Source organism: Polyodon spathula, chromosome 16 (genome assembly GCF_017654505.1).
Source record: "Polyodon spathula isolate WHYD16114869_AA chromosome 16, ASM1765450v1, whole genome shotgun sequence".
NCBI lineage: Eukaryota > Metazoa > Chordata > Actinopteri > Acipenseriformes > Polyodontidae > Polyodon > Polyodon spathula.
The window spans coordinates 1,454,032-1,472,466 of NC_054549.1; the positions used below are offsets into that span (position 1 = coordinate 1,454,032).

The 18,435-nt window shown below is 47.2% G+C and overlaps 1 protein-coding gene across 3 annotated transcripts in view; it reads right to left on the minus strand.

The window, feature by feature from the left end:
* LOC121328412 (adipolin-like) overlaps positions 1-18,435 on the minus strand; it is a 60,146-nt gene that overhangs the window by 22,088 nt on the left and 19,623 nt on the right. For all 3 annotated transcript variants that reach the window (XM_041273058.1, XM_041273057.1, XM_041273056.1), the window contains exon 2: positions 2,257-2,376. In XM_041273058.1, coding sequence (XP_041128992.1) covers positions 2,257-2,376 — 120 coding nt within the window. The remainder of the gene's footprint in view (positions 1-2,256; positions 2,377-18,435) is intronic.

The following is an 18,435-nucleotide window of genomic DNA, read 5'->3' on the forward strand; positions in this document are numbered from 1 at the left end:
ATGAAAGCAACAAGAATAAATGTGAATAAAGTTGTTTGTGACTGAGCATTTTCAATAGAGTACAACCATACAAATATAGAGACAGATATCATGATTCAAATCTAGCTTTCAACCTAGCCCCCAGATGACTACAGTGCCATCACAACCATACAATTCAGCACCACTGGCATGTCTTGATGAAAGCTGTCAAAGCAGAGATTGGTACAGCTGAGACAAGAAGCCATGCCAGCCATGTGCCTCCCACCATTGAGAAATAACACTGAGAAGAAGAATACTTGATACTCTGTATGCAGGCAAATCATCTATAAATCCAGCTTTCAATGACTGTTGAGGACTACATTAATGCACTTGTAAACTGAGAGAAAACATCTAGGGCTTCAGCAGCTTATTTGTGTGATTGCAACAGTAAATGTGTATCCACAGGTCTGGGAGCAGTCTGTAACCCCCCCCCCCCCCCCCCCCCCACCCAAAGTCTTAAAGTGAGTGTAAAATAATTCCATAAGCTGTTGTTCGCTTCATTCATTGTATAGGTGTTAAATATTCACATGTTCTAGTAAACATGTATTTCTATTTGAAACATGATACAGTTCATTCTTATTAAGACTACCTGGCCACATTTAGCAGACTGTTATTGTAAATTACTTTTTATTATACTAATTCACTTATCAAGTTCCTTTTGGAGCCCACCAGGGGAAACAAAAATGAATAAAAACAATTGCCCTGGTTCTAACAGCCGAGTTCAAAGGGTATTGGGAAATGTATTAACTTGGATCCAGATCAGCGTCTCTGTTCTGTATTTAGTGCTGTTTTGGGACTACTGATCCAGTGATGCATTTCGTGTAGAAATTCCATTTGTTAATATTGGCCTAATTGAGGTTAACTTTATTAACATGCGTGTAGCTGTGGGTTTACAGAGGCACATCCAAGCAAGCATGCCCTTACATGCAGCCCACGCCACGGCTGGGATTCCACCACGAGAGCTGGCATTACCATGAAAAGGATCATGACCGTGAAATATATCAACATTATTCAGAAAAGTAAAGTAATAAGCAATTTAACACTATTTTGCATGACAATGGAAGAAGCGATTCTCCAGAAATAGATACAAATGTCAGTGTGACGTACAGTGAACTTGATTTTTTAAATGGTAATTTATTTGAAGCTGTTAAAAAACATTATTTTTTGAAGGCTCCTTCTAGATACCTCAATGCTGTACTTCTGGTCAACTTCCTAAAGTCACATGAGGGATTTAACATTGAAACACGTCAGTCAATGGAAAAGCAGTGACTGGTTCTCAAATACGAGCCAATGCATCTTGCTTCTTGGAGCCGGAGTTCTTTTAAATCAAATAAATGGCAAACATTTGAAATCCTTTTTTATTTTTTGATATATATATATATATATATATATATATATATATATATATATATATATATATATATATATATATAAATATCATATATATCTATATTTAAATGTGCTTAGGAAGAGTCATTATCTAAAAAAACAAAACGTTGATAACTGTTTTTCCTACAAGGACTTAAACTCCCTGAAGCAGCTCACATGTTTCGGATGCATTCCTTCAATGAGAAGTAGAGCATGGAGAAGAGAGCACAATACATGCGTCCATTTTGTTGTTTATAAATACTATGAAAAAAATACCATTACAAATCAAATACATGTTTAACATAAAGTGCGTCTTTGTCATTAGGAAAATGTGAGATCCACAAAGTGATGGCAGTCTAATATCTAATAAGATGTACTGGAATTTTTTTGTTAGCTACTGTATATGTACTTTAAAAAGCAGTTCTCTATGTAAAAATGTAAGTGTGACATATAGGACGGACAGTCTCCATATAAGAACCTAAGACACTTTGTCATGTTGGGTCCTAAAAGTGATTCTGCCTCAACAAGTCTAGGTAACCCATCCCATGCCTTCACCACTCTTTGTGTGAAGAAGAGTCTCCTTTCAAAGTGGCTCCACTTCATTTCCAACTGTGTCTCCTGGTCCTAGTTTCTGTCCTGCACTTAAAGTATTGGTTCAGGTTAACTGTATGTCAACTCCTGTTAAGATATTAAAGGCTTTAATTAAGTGCCCCTCCCCTCCCCACGGCACCCCCAAGCCCCTCCCCTCCCCACGGCACCCCCAAGCCCCTCCCCTCCCCACGGCCATGCCCCAAGCCCCTCACCCCTGTCCTGATCTTGTCTAGTCATGTTTTCAAGGGAACAAAACAATAAAGAACAGAATGAACTTACTAATGGCTTCCTCCCCTTTCCGCTGCATTTCTTTTTTTCTTTTTTTTCCTCGGGTCTCTTTACAAAATCAAACCAGGAGCCACGAGGGTCCACTGGGCGGTGATCTCGAGGCTCTGGAAGCTACACAGATAAAAAGATCTGTTAATTAACATGTGTGATTGGCATCTCATTTAAATTGTTGTCCTGACAGAAAGAACAGTCAAACACAGGGACATTATTCACACATGTTTCTCTACCTTAAAACCATTACAGAAAACAGTGTACGCCGCTTTCAATTGACACTCAATTTAAACAGGAACCTATGTGGTATTCTACGATGTGACGCTGAGAAAAGGGGACTCTTAATGTACACAGAACTAATCAAATAAATCCAGGAAATCTAATATCTATCACCATCGCTTTGTAGATCTCACATTTCCTATGTGAAAGATGCATAATGTTAAAAGTGTATTTTATTTTTAATGGTATTTTTTTCATAGCACTTGTTAACAATGAAACTGGTGAAGTCTTTTGCCCCCTTTTCCAAGCTGCACCTCCTGTTGAAGGAACCCAGCCGTCACACCTGAGTTGCTTCTGGAGATCCTTGTAGGAAAGAAAATGTAGACTGTCTCATTTATTTAGACAACAACTCTTCCTGAGGTCATTTTTTTTTTTAATATACATATATTTCTCCAAAAAAAAAGATCACTGCCCTTCCTATGGCTGGCATGTTTTCAGTGTCGACTTTATTCCTTCATGCAACGTCTCAAAGATGACTGGAAGTGTAGCATTGGAGTATCTGTGAGGAGCGTTGGGTCACACATAAGCCGAGGATTCCCTCAGCTCTACCTGTATTCTGAATTGTGTAGCTCACTATGTCATGAGCCGAGGACTCCCTCAGTTCTACCTGTATTCTGAATTGTGTGGCTCACTATGTCATGAGCCGAGGACTCCCTCAGTTCTACCTGTATTCTGAATTGTGTAGCTCAGTATGTCAACAGCTGAGGATTCCCTCAGTTCTACCTGTATTCTGAATTGTGTGGCTCACTATGTCATGAGCCGAGGATTCCCTCAGTTCTACCTGTATTCTGAATTGTGTGGCTCACTATGTCATGAGCCGAGGATTCCCTCAGCTCTACCTGTATTCTGAATTGTGTAGCTCACTATGTCATGAGCCGAGGATTCCCTCAGTTCTACCTGTATTCTGAATTGTGTGGCTCACTATGTCATGAGCCGAGGATTCCCTCAGTTCTACCTGTATTCTGAATTGTGTAGCTCACTATGTCATGAGCCGAGGACTCCCTCAGTTCTACCTGTATTCTGAATTGTGTAGCTCACTATGTCATGAGCCGAGGACTCCCTCAGTTCTACCTGTATTCTGAATTGTGTAGCTCACTATGTCATGAGCGGAGGACTCCCTCAGTTCTACCTGTATTCTGAAATGTGTAGCTCACTATGTCATGAGCCGAGGACTCCCTCAGTTCTACCTGTATTCTGAATTGTGTAGCTCACTATGTCATGAGCCGAGGATTCCCTCAGTTCTACCTGTATTCTGAATTGTGTAGCTCACTATGTCATGAGCCGAGGATTCCCTCAGTTCTACCTGTATTCTGAATTGTGTAGCTCCGTATGTCATGATATTACTGCTCTACAAAAACATTGCACCAAATAGAGCCTTACTGTATTTGAGAAGTAAAACAGCACCAAACATGTTTAAAATGTCAAAAGAACCAAAGTTACAACCCAATATTTTATCAGCCCCGCTAACAGAATTAGTGAGAACTGATCACTGTATTTTAATAATGATTTTGGAGGAAACTGCCAGCAACATAGAATACAAATTTCAGTCTCTCGACTTTTGTTGGAAGGAAGTTATCAAATGTTTTCGGTAAGTGATGAAATCTTTTTTTATACAATCTCTAGATGCACTAATCATTTGTAACAGCACTGGAAGCACATTTGTGCAATGTCATGTGAACTGTAGACATACACCTAAAATCATATGGTGTAAAAATATATATTTGTAATGGTTTTGCTGCAAATAAATCATGTGATAAAGACTGTGGGTCTGGACAAGGTGCTTCGAAAAAAAAGGAATAAATGACATATGCTGACAGCGTTAGCCAGTACAGTGTTGCGGTGTAACCCTGGCAACCAGTGCTGATGCTACTTTAGTTCGGTCAGCTCCAGTACACTGTTGAAGTGTAACCCTGGCAACCAGTGCTGATGCTACTTTAGTTCAACGGTCAGCTCCAGTACAGTGTTGCGGTGCAACCCTGGCAACCAGTGCTGATGCTACTTTAGTTCGGTCAGCTCCAGTACACTGTTGAAGTGTAACCCTGGCAACCAGTGCTGATGCTACTTTAGTTCGGTCAGCTCCAGTACCAGGTTTGGAGATCACTGATGCCAGCAGCCTGGACACAGTGCCTGAGGTAGTAGTATTAGGAGAAAGCATTAGGTGCTGGGGTATGTTTGCACTTTGTACTTACACAATACTTTCTGTGGTCTGTTAGTTGCAGAACATTGATACTTAGGGCAAGTAGTGGTTCATTTCATTTCAAGTACTGTTTTGTATTTTCCACCGTTATTTTAAACGTCATATTTACAAAGTGTTGATATAAGTCCAGTTTGCTTGTATATATATATATATATATATATATATATATATATAATATATATATATATATATATATATATAATATATATATATTCGTCCAAACCCAGAACAAAACGACACGGACATCGTTGTTTACACCACCCTCTCCGAACAAAAAATGAACAGAGCATAGTCCACAATGTGTTGGGGAGGGTCTTGTTTGCTGTGCTGTAGCAGGTGTTGGGGAGGGTCTTGTTTGCTGTGCTGTAGCAGGTGTTGGGGAGGGTCTTGTTTACTGTGCTGTAGCAGGTGTTGGGGAGGGTCTTGTTTACTGTGCTGTAGCAGGTGTTGGGGAGGGTCTTGTTTACTGTGCTGTAGCAGGTGTTGGGGAGGGTCTTGTTTACTGTGCTGTAGCAGGTGTTGGGGAGGGTCTTGTTTGCTGTGCTGTAGCAGGTGTTGGGGAGGGTCTTGTTTACTGTGCTGTAGCAGGTGTTGGGGAGGGTCTTGTTTACTGTGCTGTAGCAGGTGTTGGGGAGGGTCTTGTTTACTGTGCTGTAGCAGGTGTTGGGGAGGGTCTTGTTTGCTGTGCTGTAGCAGGTGTTGGGGAGGGTCTTGTTTGCTGTGCTGTAGCAGGTGTTGGGGAGGGTCTTGTTTGCTGTGCTGTAGCAGGTGTTGGGGAGGGTCTTGTTTGCTGTGCTGTAGCAGGTGTTGGGGAGGGTCTTGTTTGCTGTGCTGTAGCAGGTGTTGGGGAGGGTCTTGTTTGCTGTGCTGTAGCAGGTGTTGGGGAGGGTCTTGTTTACTGTGCTGTAGCAGGTGTTGGGGAGGGTCTTGTTTGCTGTGCTGTAGCAGGTGTTGGGGAGGGTCTTGTTTGCTGTGCTGTAGCAGGTGTTGGGGAGGGTCTTGTTTGCTGTGCTGTAGCAGGTGTTGGGGAGGGTCTTGTTTACTGTGCTGTAGCAGGTGTTGGGGAGGGTCTTGTTTACTGTGCTGTAGCAGGTGTTGGGGAGGGTCTTGTTTACTGTGCTGTAGCAGGTGTTAGGGTCTTGTTTGCTGTGCTGTAGCAGGTGTTGGGGAGGGTCTTGTTTGCTGTGCTGTAGCAGGTGTTGGGGAGGGTCTTGTTTGCTGTGCTGTAGCAGGTGTTGGGGAGGGTCTTGTTTGCTGTGCTGTAGCAGGTGTTGGGGAGGGTCTTGTTTACTGTGCTGTAGCAGGTGTTGGGGAGGGTCTTGTTTACTGTGCTGTAGCAGGTGTTGGGGAGGGTCTTGTTTACTGTGCTGTAGCAGGTGTTGGGGAGGGTCTTGTTTACTGTGCTGTAGCAGGTGTTGGGGAGGGTCTTGTTTACTGTGCTGTAGCAGGTGTTGGGGAGGGTCTTGTTTACTGTGCTGTAGCAGGTGTTGGGGAGGGTCTTGTTTACTGTGCTGTAGCAGGTGTTGGGGAGGGTCTTGTTTACTGTGCTGTAGCAGGTGTTGGGGAGGGTCTTTTTTGCTGTGCTGTAGCAGGTGTTGGGGAGGGTCTTGTTTACTGTGCTGTAGCAGGTGTTGGGGAGGGTCTTGTTTGCTGTGCTGTAGCAGGTGTTGGGGAGGGTCTTGTTTCTTGTTTACTGTGCTGTAGCAGGTGTTGGGGAGGGTCTTGTTTACTGTGCTGTAGCAGGTGTTGGGGAGGGTCTTGTTTACTGTGCTGTAGCAGGTGTTGGGGAGGGTCTTGTTTACTGTGCTGTAGCAGGTGTTGGGGAGGGTCTTGTTTACTGTGCTGTAGCAGGTGTTGGGGAGGGTCTTGTTTACTGTGCTGTAGCAGGTGTTGGGGAGGGTCTTGTTTACTGTGCTGTAGCAGGTGTTGGGGAGGGTCTTGTTTACTGTGCTGTAGCAGGTGTTGGGGAGGGTCTTGTTTGCTGTGCTGTAGCAGGTGTTGGGGAGGGTCTTGTTTGCTGTGCTGTAGCAGGTGTTGGGGAGGGTCTTGTTTACTGTGCTGTAGCAGGTGTTGGGGAGGGTCTTGTTTACTGTGCTGTAGCAGGTGTTGGGGAGGGTCTTGTTTGCTGTGCTGTAGCAGGTGTTGGGGAGGGTCTTGTTTGCTGTGCTGTAGCAGGTGTTGGGGAGGGTCTTGTTTACTGTGCTGTAGCAGGTGTTGGGGAGGGTCTTGTTTACTGTGCTGTAGCAGGTGTTGGGGAGGGTCTTGTTTACTGTGCTGTAGCAGGTGTTGGGGAGGGTCTTGTTTACTGTGCTGTAGCAGGTGTTGGGGAGGGTCTTGTTTGCTGTGCTGTAGCAGGTGTTGGGGAGGGTCTTGTTTACTGTGCTGTAGCAGGTGTTGGGGAGGGTCTTGTTTACTGTGCTGTAGCAGGTGTTGGGGAGGGTCTTGTTTGCTGTGCTGTAGCAGGTGTTGGGGAGGGTCTTGTTTGCTGTGCTGTAGCAGGTGTTGGGGAGGGTCTTGTTTGCTGTGCTGTAGCAGGTGTTGGGGAGGGTCTTGTTTGCTGTGCTGTAGCAGGTGTTGGGGAGGGTCTTTTTTGCTGTGCTGTAGCAGGTGTTGGGGAGGGTCTTGTTTACTGTGCTGTAGCAGGTGTTGGGGAGGGTCTTGTTTACTGTGCTGTAGCAGGTGTTGGGGAGGGTCTTGTTTGCTGTGCTGTAGCAGGTGTTGGGGAGGGTCTTGTTTACTGTGCTGTAGCAGGTGTTGGGGAGGGTCTTGTTTACTGTGCTGTAGCAGGTGTTGGGGAGGGTCTTGTTTGCTGTGCTGTAGCAGGTGTTGGGGAGGGTCTTGTTTACTGTGCTGTAGCAGGTGTTGGGGAGGGTCTTGTTTACTGTGCTGTAGCAGGTGTTGGGGAGGGTCTTGTTTACTGTGCTGTAGCAGGTGTTGGGGAGGGTCTTGTTTGCTGTGCTGTAGCAGGTGTTGGGGAGGGTCTTGTTTACTGTGCTGTAGCAGGTGTTGGGGAGGGTCTTGTTTGCTGTGCTGTAGCAGGTGTTGGGGAGGGTCTTGTTTGCTGTGCTGTAGCAGGTGTTGGGGAGGGTCTTGTTTACTGTGCTGTAGCAGGTGTTGGGGAGGGTCTTGTTTACTGTGCTGTAGCAGGTGTTGGGGAGGGTCTTGTTTACTGTGCTGTAGCAGGTGTTGGGGAGGGTCTTGTTTGCTGTGCTGTAGCAGGTGTTGGGGAGGGTCTTGTTTACTGTGCTGTAGCAGGTGTTGGGGAGGGTCTTGTTTGCTGTGCTGTAGCAGGTGTTGGGGAGGGTCTTGTTTACTGTGCTGTAGCAGGTGTTGGGGAGGGTCTTGTTTACTGTGCTGTAGCAGGTGTTGGGGAGGGTCTTGTTTACTGTGCTGTAGCAGGTGTTGGGGAGGGTCTTGTTTGCTGTGCTGTAGCAGGTGTTGGGGAGGGTCTTGTTTACTGTGCTGTAGCAGGTGTTGGGGAGGGTCTTGTTTACTGTGCTGTAGCAGGTGTTGGGGAGGGTCTTGTTTGCTGTGCTGTAGCAGGTGTTGGGGAGGGTCTTGTTTACTGTGCTGTAGCAGGTGTTGGGGAGGGTCTTGTTTGCTGTGCTGTAGCAGGTGTTGGGGAGGGTCTTGTTTACTGTGCTGTAGCAGGTGTTGGGGAGGGTCTTGTTTACTGTGCTGTAGCAGGTGTTGGGGAGGGTCTTGTTTACTGTGCTGTAGCAGGTGTTGGGGAGGGTCTTGTTTGCTGTGCTGTAGCAGGTGTTGGGGAGGGTCTTGTTTGCTGTGCTGTAGCAGGTGTTGGGGAGGGTCTTGTTTACTGTGCTGTAGCAGGTGTTGGGGAGGGTCTTGTTTACTGTGCTGTAGCAGGTGTTGGGGAGGGTCTTGTTTACTGTGCTGTAGCAGGTGTTGGGGAGGGTCTTGTTTACTGTGCTGTAGCAGGTGTTGGGGAGGGTCTTGTTTACTGTGCTGTAGCAGGTGTTGGTGAGGGTCTTGTTTACTGTGCTGTAGCAGGTGTTGGGGAGGGTCTTGTTTACTGTGCTGTAGCAGGTGTTGGGGAGGGTCTTGTTTACTGTGCTGTAGCAGGTGTTGGGGAGGGTCTTGTTTGCTGTGCTGTAGCAGGTGTTGGGGAGGGTCTTGGTTAGTGGGGAGGGTCTTGTTTACTGTGCTGTAGCAGGTGTTGGGGAGGGTCTTGTTTACTGTGCTGTAGCAGGTGTTGGGGAGGGTCTTGTTTGCTGTGCTGTAGCAGGTGTTGGGGAGGGTCTTGTTTACTGTGCTGTAGCAGGTGTTGGGGAGGGTCTTGTTTACTGTGCTGTAGCAGGTGTTGGGGAGGGTCTTGTTTACTGTGCTGTAGCAGGTGTTGGGGAGGGTCTTGTTTACTGTGCTGTAGCAGGTGTTGGGGAGGGTCTTGTTTACTGTGCTGTAGCAGGTGTTGGGGAGGGTCTTGTTTGCTGTGCTGTAGCAGGTGTTGGGGAGGGTCTTGTTTGCTGTGCTGTAGCAGGTGTTGGGGAGGGTCTTGTTTACTGTGCTGTAGCAGGTGTTGGGGAGGGTCTTGTTTACTGTGCTGTAGCAGGTGTTGGTGAGGGTCTTTTTTGCTGTGCTGTAGCAGGTGTTGGGAGGATCTTGTTTACTGTGCTGTAGCAGGTGTTGGGGAGGGTCTTGTTTACTGTGCTGTAGCAGGTGTTGGGGAGGGTCTTGTTTACTGTGCTGTAGCAGGTGTTGGGGAGGGTCTTGTTTACTGTGCTGTAGCAGGTGTTGGGGAGGGTCTTGTTTACTGTGCTGTAGCAGGTGTTGGGGAGGGTCTTGTTTGCTGTGCTGTAGCAGGTGTTGGGGAGGGTCTTGTTTGCTGTGCTGTAGCAGGTGTTGGGGAGGGTCTTGTTTGCTGTGCTGTAGCAGGTGTTGGGGAGGGTCTTGTTTGCTGTGCTGTAGCAGGTGTTGGGGAGGGTCTTGTTTACTGTGCTGTAGCAGGTGTTGGGGAGGGTTTTGTTTGCTGTGCTGTAGCAGGTGTTGGGGAGGGTCTTGTTTACTGTGCTGTAGCAGGTGTTTCTTGTTTACTGTGCTGTAGCAGGTGTTGGGGAGGGTCTTGTTTACTGTGCTGTAGCAGGTGTTGGGGAGGGTCTTGTTTACTGTGCTGTAGCAGGTGTTGGGGAGGGTCTTGTTTACTGTGCTGTAGCAGGTGTTGGGGAGGGTCTTGTTTGCTGTGCTGTAGCAGGTGTTGGGGAGGGTCTTGTTTGCTGTGCTGTAGCAGGTGTTGGGGAGGGTCTTGTTTGCTGTGCTGTAGCAGGTGTTGGGGAGGGTCTTTTTTGCTGTGCTGTAGCAGGTGTTGGGGAGGGTCTTGTTTGCTGTGCTGTAGCAGGTGTTGGGGAGGGTCTTGTTTGCTGTGCTGTAGCAGGTGTTGGGGAGGGTCTTGTTTGCTGTGCTGTAGCAGGTGTTGGGGAGGGTCTTGTTTACTGTGCTGTAGCAGGTGTTGGGGAGGGTCTTGTTTGCTGTGCTGTAGCAGGTGTTGGGGAGGGTCTTGTTTACTGTGCTGTAGCAGGTGTTGGGGAGGGTCTTGTTTGCTGTGCTGTAGCAGGTGTTGGGGAGGGTCTTGTTTGCTGTGCTGTAGCAGGTGTTGGGGAGGGTCTTGTTTGCTGTGCTGTAGCAGGTGTTGGGGAGGGTCTTGTTTACTGTGCTGTAGCAGGTGTTGGGGAGGGTCTTGTTTGCTGTGCTGTAGCAGGTGTTGGGGAGGGTCTTGTTTACTGTGCTGTAGCAGGTGTTGGGGAGGGTCTTGTTTACTGTGCTGTAGCAGGTGTTGGGGAGGGTCTTGTTTACTGTGCTGTAGCAGGTGTTGGGGAGGGTCTTGTTTACTGTGCTGTAGCAGGTGTTGGGGAGGGTCTTGTTTACTGTGCTGTAGCAGGTGTTGGGGAGGGTCTTGTTTACTGTGCTGTAGCAGGTGTTGGGGAGGGTCTTGTTTACTGTGCTGTAGCAGGTGTTGGGGAGGGTCTTGTTTACTGTGCTGTAGCAGGTGTTGGGGAGGGTCTTGTTTGCTGTGCTGTAGCAGGTGTTGGGGAGGGTCTTGTTTGCTGTGCTGTAGCAGGTGTTGGGGAGGGTCTTGTTTGCTGTGCTGTAGCAGGTGTTGGGGAGGGTCTTGTTTACTGTGCTGTAGCAGGTGTTGGGGAGGGTCTTGTTTGCTGTGCTGTAGCAGGTGTTGGGGAGGGTCTTGTTTACTGTGCTGTAGCAGGTGTTGGGGAGGGTCTTGTTTACTGTGCTGTAGCAGGTGTTGGGGAGGGTCTTGTTTGCTGTGCTGTAGCAGGTGTTGGGGAGGGTCTTGTTTGCTGTGCTGTAGCAGGTGTTGGGGAGGGTCTTGTTTACTGTGCTGTAGCAGGTGTTGGGGAGGGTCTTGTTTACTGTGCTGTAGCAGGTGTTGGGGAGGGTCTTGTTTACTGTGCTGTAGCAGGTGTTGGGGAGGGTCTTGTTTACTGTGCTGTAGCAGGTGTTGGGGAGGGTCTTGTTTACTGTGCTGTAGCAGGTGTTGGGGAGGGTCTTGTTTACTGTGCTGTAGCAGGTGTTGGGGAGGGTCTTGTTTACTGTGCTGTAGCAGGTGTTGGGGAGGGTCTTGTTTGCTGTGCTGTAGCAGGTGTTGGGGAGGGTCTTGTTTACTGTGCTGTAGCAGGTGTTGGGGAGGGTCTTGTTTGCTGTGCTGTAGCAGGTGTTGGGGAGGGTCTTGTTTGCTGTGCTGTAGCAGGTGTTGGGGAGGGTCTTGTTTAGCTGTGCTGTTTAGCAGGTGTTGGGGAGGGTCTTGTTTGCTGTGCTGTAGCAGGTGTTGGGTTTGTTTGCTGTGCTGTAGCAGGTGTTGGGGAGGGTCTTGTTTGCTGTGCTGTAGCAGGTGTTGGGGAGGGTCTTGTTTGCTGTGCTGTAGCAGGTGTTGGGGAGGGTCTTGTTTGCTGTGCTGTAGCAGGTGTTGGGGAGGGTCTTGTTTGCTGTGCTGTAGCAGGTGTTGGGGAGGGTCTTGTTTGCTGTGCTGTAGCAGGTGTTGGGGAGGGTCTTGTTTACTGTGCTGTAGCAGGTGTTGGGGAGGGTCTTGTTTACTGTGCTGTAGCAGGTGTTGGGGAGGGTCTTGTTTGCTGTGCTGTAGCAGGTGTTGGGGAGGGTCTTGTTTACTGTGCTGTAGCAGGTGTTGGGGAGGGTCTTGTTTGCTGTGCTGTAGCAGGTGTTGGGGAGGGTCTTGTTTACTGTGCTGTAGCAGGTGTTGGGGAGGGTCTTGTTTACTGTGCTGTAGCAGGTGTTGGGGAGGGTCTTGTTTGCTGTGCTGTAGCAGGTGTTGGGGAGGGTCTTGTTTACTGTGCTGTAGCAGGTGTTGGGGAGGGTCTTGTTTACTGTGCTGTAGCAGGTGTTGGGGAGGGTCTTGTTTACTGTGCTGTAGCAGGTGTTGGGGAGGGTCTTGTTTACTGTGCTGTAGCAGGTGTTGGGGAGGGTCTTGTTTACTGTGCTGTAGCAGGTGTTGGGGAGGGTCTTGTTTACTGTGCTGTAGCAGGTGTTGGGGAGGGTCTTGTTTACTGTGCTGTAGCAGGTGTTGGGGAGGGTCTTGTTTACTGTGCTGTAGCAGGTGTTGGGGAGGGTCTTGTTTACTGTGCTGTAGCAGGTGTTGGGGAGGGTCTTGTTTGCTGTGCTGTAGCAGGTGTTGGGGAGGGTCTTGTTTACTGTGCTGTAGCAGGTGTTGGGGAGGGTCTTGTTTGCTGTGCTGTAGCAGGTGTTGGGGAGGGTCTTGTTTGCTGTGCTGTAGCAGGTGTTGGGGAGGGTCTTGGTGCTGTAGCAGGTGTTGGGGAGGGTTTGTTTGCTGTGCTGTAGCAGGTGTTGGGGAGGGTCTTGTTTGCTGTGCTGTAGCAGGTGTTGGGGAGGGTCTTGTTTGCTGTGCTGTAGCAGGTGTTGGGGAGGGTCTTGTTTGCTGTGCTGTAGCAGGTGTTGGGGAGGGTCTTGTTTGCTGTGCTGTAGCAGGTGTTGGGGAGGGTCTTGTTTGCTGTGCTGTAGCAGGTGTTGGGGAGGGTCTTGTTTTGCTGTGCTGTAGCAGGTGTTGGGGAGGGTCTTGTTTACTGTGCTGTAGCAGGTGTTGCTTGTTTACTGTGCTGTAGCATGTGTTGGTGAGGGTCTTTTTTGCTGTGCTGTAGCAGGTGTTAGGGAGGATCTTGTTTACTGTGCTGTAGCAGGTGTAAGGGAGGGTCTTGTTTACTGTGCTGTAGCAGGTGTTGGGGAGGGTCTTTTTTGCTGTGCTGTAGCAGGTGTTGGGGAGGGTCTTGTTTGCTGTGCTGTAGCAGGTGTTGGGGAGGGTCTTGTTTAGGGAGGGTAGCTTGTTTGTTTACTGTGCTGTAGCAGGTGTTGGGGAGGGTCTTGTTTGCTGTGCTGTAGCAGGTGTTGGGGAGGGTTTGTTTACTGTGCTGTAGCAGGTGTTGGCTTGTTTACTGTGCTGTAGCAGGTGTTGGGGAGGGTCTTGTTTACTGTGCTGTAGCAGGTGTTGGGGAGGGTCTTGTTTACTGTGCTGTAGCATGTGTTGGTGAGGGTCTTTTTTGCTGTGCTGTAGCAGGTGTTGGGGAGGGTCTTGTTTACTGTGCTGTAGCAGGTGTTGGGGAGGGTCTTGTTTACTGTGCTGTAGCAGGTGTTGGGGAGGGTCTTGTTTACTGTGCTGTAGCAGGTGTTGGGGAGGGTCTTGTTTACTGTGCTGTAGCAGGTGTTGGGGAGGGTCTTGTTTACTGTGCTGTAGCAGGTGTTGGGGAGGGTCTTGTTTACTGTGCTGTAGCAGGTGTTGGTGAGGGTCTTTTTTGCTGTGCTGTAGCAGGTGTTGGGGAGGGTCTTGTTTGCTGTGCTGTAGCAGGTGTTGGGGAGGGTCTTGTTTGCTGTGCTGTAGCAGGTGTTGGGGAGGGTCTTGTTTGCTGTGCTGTAGCAGGTGTTGGGGAGGGTCTTGTTTACTGTGCTGTAGCAGGTGTTGGGGAGGGTCTTGTTTGCTGTGCTGTAGCAGGTGTTGGGGAGGGTCTTGTTTGCTGTGCTGTAGCAGGTGTTGGGGAGGGTCTTGTTTGCTGTGCTGTAGCAGGTGTTGGGGAGGGTCTTGTTTGCTGTGCTGTAGCAGGTGTTGGGGAGGGTCTTGTTTGCTGTGCTGTAGCAGGTGTTGGGGAGGGTCTTGTTTACTGTGCTGTAGCAGGTGTTGGGGAGGGTCTTGTTTACTGTGCTGTAGCAGGTGTTGGGGAGGGTCTTGTTTGCTGTGCTGTAGCAGGTGTTGGGGAGGGTCTTGTTTGCTGTGCTGTAGCAGGTGTTGGGGAGGGTCTTGTTTACTGTGCTGTAGCAGGTGTTGGGGAGGGTCTTGTTTGCTGTGCTGTAGCAGGTGTTGGGGAGGGTCTTGTTTACTGTGCTGTAGCAGGTGTTGGGGAGGGTCTTGTTTACTGTGCTGTAGCAGGTGTTGGGGAGGGTCTTGTTTGCTGTGCTGTAGCAGGTGTTGGGGAGGGTCTTGTTTACTGTGCTGTAGCAGGTGTTGGGGAGGGTCTTGTTTACTGTGCTGTAGCAGGTGTTGGGGAGGGTCTTGTTTACTGTGCTGTAGCAGGTGTTGGGGAGGGTCTTGTTTGCTGTGCTGTAGCAGGTGTTGGGGAGGGTCTTGTTTACTGTGCTGTAGCAGGTGTTGGGGAGGGTCTTGTTTGCTGTGCTGTAGCAGGTGTTGGGGAGGGTCTTGTTTACTGTGCTGTAGCAGGTGTTGGGGAGGGTCTTGTTTACTGTGCTGTAGCAGGTGTTGGGGAGGGTCTTGTTTGCTGTGCTGTAGCAGGTGTTGGGGAGGGTCTTGTTTACTGTGCTGTAGCAGGTGTTGGGGAGGGTCTTGTTTACTGTGCTGTAGCAGGTGTTGGGGAGGGTCTTGTTTACTGTGCTGTAGCAGGTGTTGGGGAGGGTCTTGTTTACTGTGCTGTAGCAGGTGTTGGGGAGGGTCTTGTTTACTGTTGTTTCTTGTTTGCTGTGCTGTAGCAGGTGTTGGGGAGGCTGTCAGGTTTGGGGAGGGTTACTGTGCTGTAGCAGGTGTTGGGGAGGGGTCTTGTTTACTGTGCTGTAGCAGGTGTTGGGGAGGGTCTTGTTTGCTGTGCTGTAGCAGGTGTTGGGGAGGGTCTTGTTTACTGTGCTGTAGCAGGTGTTGGGGAGGGTCTTGTTTACTGTGCTGTAGCAGGTGTTGGGGAGGGTCTTGTTTGCTGTGCTGTAGCAGGTGTTGGGGAGGGTCTTGTTTACTGTGCTGTAGCAGGTGTTGGGGAGGGTCTTGTTTACTGTGCTGTAGCAGGTGTTGGGAGGGTCTTGTTTACTGTGCTGTAGCAGGTGTTGGGGAGGGTCTTGTTTACTGTGCTGTAGCAGGTGTTGGGAGGGTCTTTTTTGCTGTGCTGTAGCAGGTGTTAGGGAGGGTCTTGTTTACTGTGCTGTAGCAGGTGTTGGGGAGGGTCTTGTTTACTGTGCTGTAGCAGGTGTTAGGGAGGGTCTTGTTTACTGTGCTGTAGCAGGTGTTGGGGAGGGGTGTGTTTACTAGGCGAGGGTTGACTTTTAAGATTTTAAAGACCCTCTGCATCACTGCTTCTAGTGGGCTGAAGGAATATCAAAGGGGGCAGAGTGTTGCAGGTAACAGGTTAATGCTGTAGCAGCTTAAAGGAGGATTTACACAAACATGACATTTGAATGTAAGCGAGGCCACTTTCCCCAGTCTCTTTCCACAGCGATGTACATTGTAGCCAATCATAATGAAGCAGCAAGTGTGGAGTGGGGAAAACTGTTCGGTCAATCACAACTGTGTAGATATACATTTCACTATCAAGGGGGTCCTGACAAGAAATACAAACTATAGCGTCTTACTTAAAATTGAATGGAAAAAAAAGGTTAATTAATAATTATACAACAATAGAATCCAATTGCAATGATTAAACAACATATCTGTGTCATAGAAAAGCATTATAAGTCACTTATACTCCTATAAAGAAGAGGCAATACCCAACACACACAAAAAAAAATTCTAGATGCTTGTGAGAGGGTGTGGGGAATTCACTAGACACAAGAGTCAGAAAGTTTATGTGAAACACCACTGGGATGCATGGTTTTATTTATCCCAGCAGAGGGTGCTCTTATGCCATGGCCCAAATACCGACAATGGTAATTAGATATCACACAGGGGTTACCAACAATGGTAGGGGTGAACACAGTCCGGATTGCACTCACACGTGCTGAAAATAATATTCCAAAAACAAAAAGCGAAAACCTACACAATACAATAACAAAACTACAAACAAAAGGTGCAGCCTTCGCTATCCGGGGCGGCTTGGGGTTCAGTTATGCTTTGCTATTCCCTCACTATCACCCACTAGGGGTACGTGGTAAATTCCTCAACCAGACTTGCTTGTCCCTTTCTTTCATTTTTAACCCAGGTTTGCAAACAGAGCTCCCTGTTGTTATTTCTCAATAACAAGAGCCAAGAGCGAAGAAACAGCAAAGCGTCATTTTTATTGGTCGATCGACCACCCAAGATCCGCCTCCAGACAACTCAGAGAGTGAGAGATGCAACACGCCCTCACCCAACCTCTCTGTGTCATTGCCATGATTGGCAGAGGGATCACACAGGGCTCCCGACCTCCCCCTTCAGATTCATACATTATCTGTGGTGTCTCAGAATTTGAGTACATTTTAAAAGCCACAGAAGAATATATTCTCTTAATAACATGCTTTTTATTCAGGGTATAAATGTTCTTCCATTTATTTTTTTTCAGAGATGTGTGCCAGTTCTTTCCAATAAAGGTATAGCTCTGAAGCTGCTGTAAACCTTCCTTTCAGCATGGCTCCCACCACAAACTATTTGTTTTGTATCCTTTCCCATTTCTGCTGGCATTACATGGATTGTGGTACAAAACTTTGTGACGATCAACTTAATGTAGTCGTTGGTTCATCCAAAATACACTATCAGGTTATCATCTGTGAGGTTCATTGTTGTAGTGTTTGGTCACTTTGTTTGGTCTCTGTCATTATGCATGAAACAACCATAATTGCATAATTGTGTATATGTCACATATTCTGCTCCAGACATTATAATTAGGCCGGGGCTCTACGAATAAAAATAACAGATCACCAGCTAGATATATGTATTTTTGGTAAGAAAATTGATTGGCGGCATCTGGTTTTCATTTTGAGTCAATACCAATGGTCTACCGCCCCCTACAGGCCAAATATAAGTAAATTTGCGTATATTTCTATCCCAGCATTGATACATGCTTAACAGAATAATTATTACAAAATGACCTTGGGTAATCATTGTTGAAAAATACATTGGTAATATTACATTCATAATGCAATGCGAGGGTTTAACTGTGGTGATGAACTAACTCCTATTTAAAGAAATGAGCTGGATGCCAATTACAGTTCAACTACCTGATGCACACTCTCTCCTTCTCTGTCAATCAGCTGTCAATAAAGCTTGTTGATACTAGCTTACAAAGGTAATTCTACAACCAGTGTCTCCTGCTTAGCACAGATCGCCATCTGCAAGTTATTTTCTGGAAGTCATACAAAGCTCAGTTATAGCCAACATCAAATCGGACCGGGGAGGCTTTTCTTCAAACTGTTTTGGAAGGAGGGGCCACACAGCTGAGCAGATCTTCATCTGAGAAGAGTTCATGAATGAAGAGCTTGCTATTCTGAGTAACACACTGTATGATTGTGTCTATTCATATGTCACATCTCCATGGGTCATCTTGTGCTTGAAAATAGTTTCCTGTTCACACTCAATCGTTTTCTAATCAGCTTCAGTCCATAACATTTTTCTCAAGTGATTCAGCTATCTCAGAAGAAACACTCAATAAAATGAAGTATGCTCCTCTTACTAATTTAGGGTGCGACTCAGAGATGGCAAGATTAGACAACAAGATCCAGATGTCAGGAAGAAAATCTCCTGTTGAAACTCTACAGAAATATCGAATCAGTGAACAACATGATCTTTTCACTCAGGCTTCATGGGAGGATCTATCAAGTTAAGATAGAAGAAAAAAGTTTCTTTCCCAAAAGAAGAAAAGGTAAAAAAGCAAAGGCTTTGCTTGAAGAATTAAACTCCAAGACAGAAACAATGAAACAAGCAGCTTCAGATGTCAGGCACAAGGCAAAACTGAAGAAAATCAGTTAATTGCCAAGAGAGCTTTTGAATGTTGAAAGCATGGTGGACCAGTGACTCTGGACCTTAACTGATCAACAGATCCTTCAAGAATTTAGACATCTCCTCGCTCCAAACTTGAAGGAGACTAGTATGGTCAAGGACAAAGAAGTTCTCTTCAACCGTGAAGTATTGATGAAGGCATTAAAAAACGTTCTGGTGCCAAACTGCAACTTTGTCCCAAATATTGATGGAATAGTAGTTTCTGTCTTAAGCTCGTTCCCAGAACAATTCTAATCTGCCAGAAACATTCACAATCATTGCTTGCATGTGGTGACATTATCAACTTGAAGCTATGGAAGAAGATGAAACTCTTTTGACACCAGTGTATTTTTTCTTCCATGTTGTTCTACATTCCAACAATTAGATTAAGAAACGTATGGGTTTTAGGGGTTTTTGTCCTCTAGGGACAGTAGAATCAGTATATCAGCTCAAATAAATAAATCTAAGGTCACCAATGGATTTAGCATCATTAATAACTACAGGTATCCATGCTGGAATATGAATATACGTGTGTGTAACAGGGAGAGAT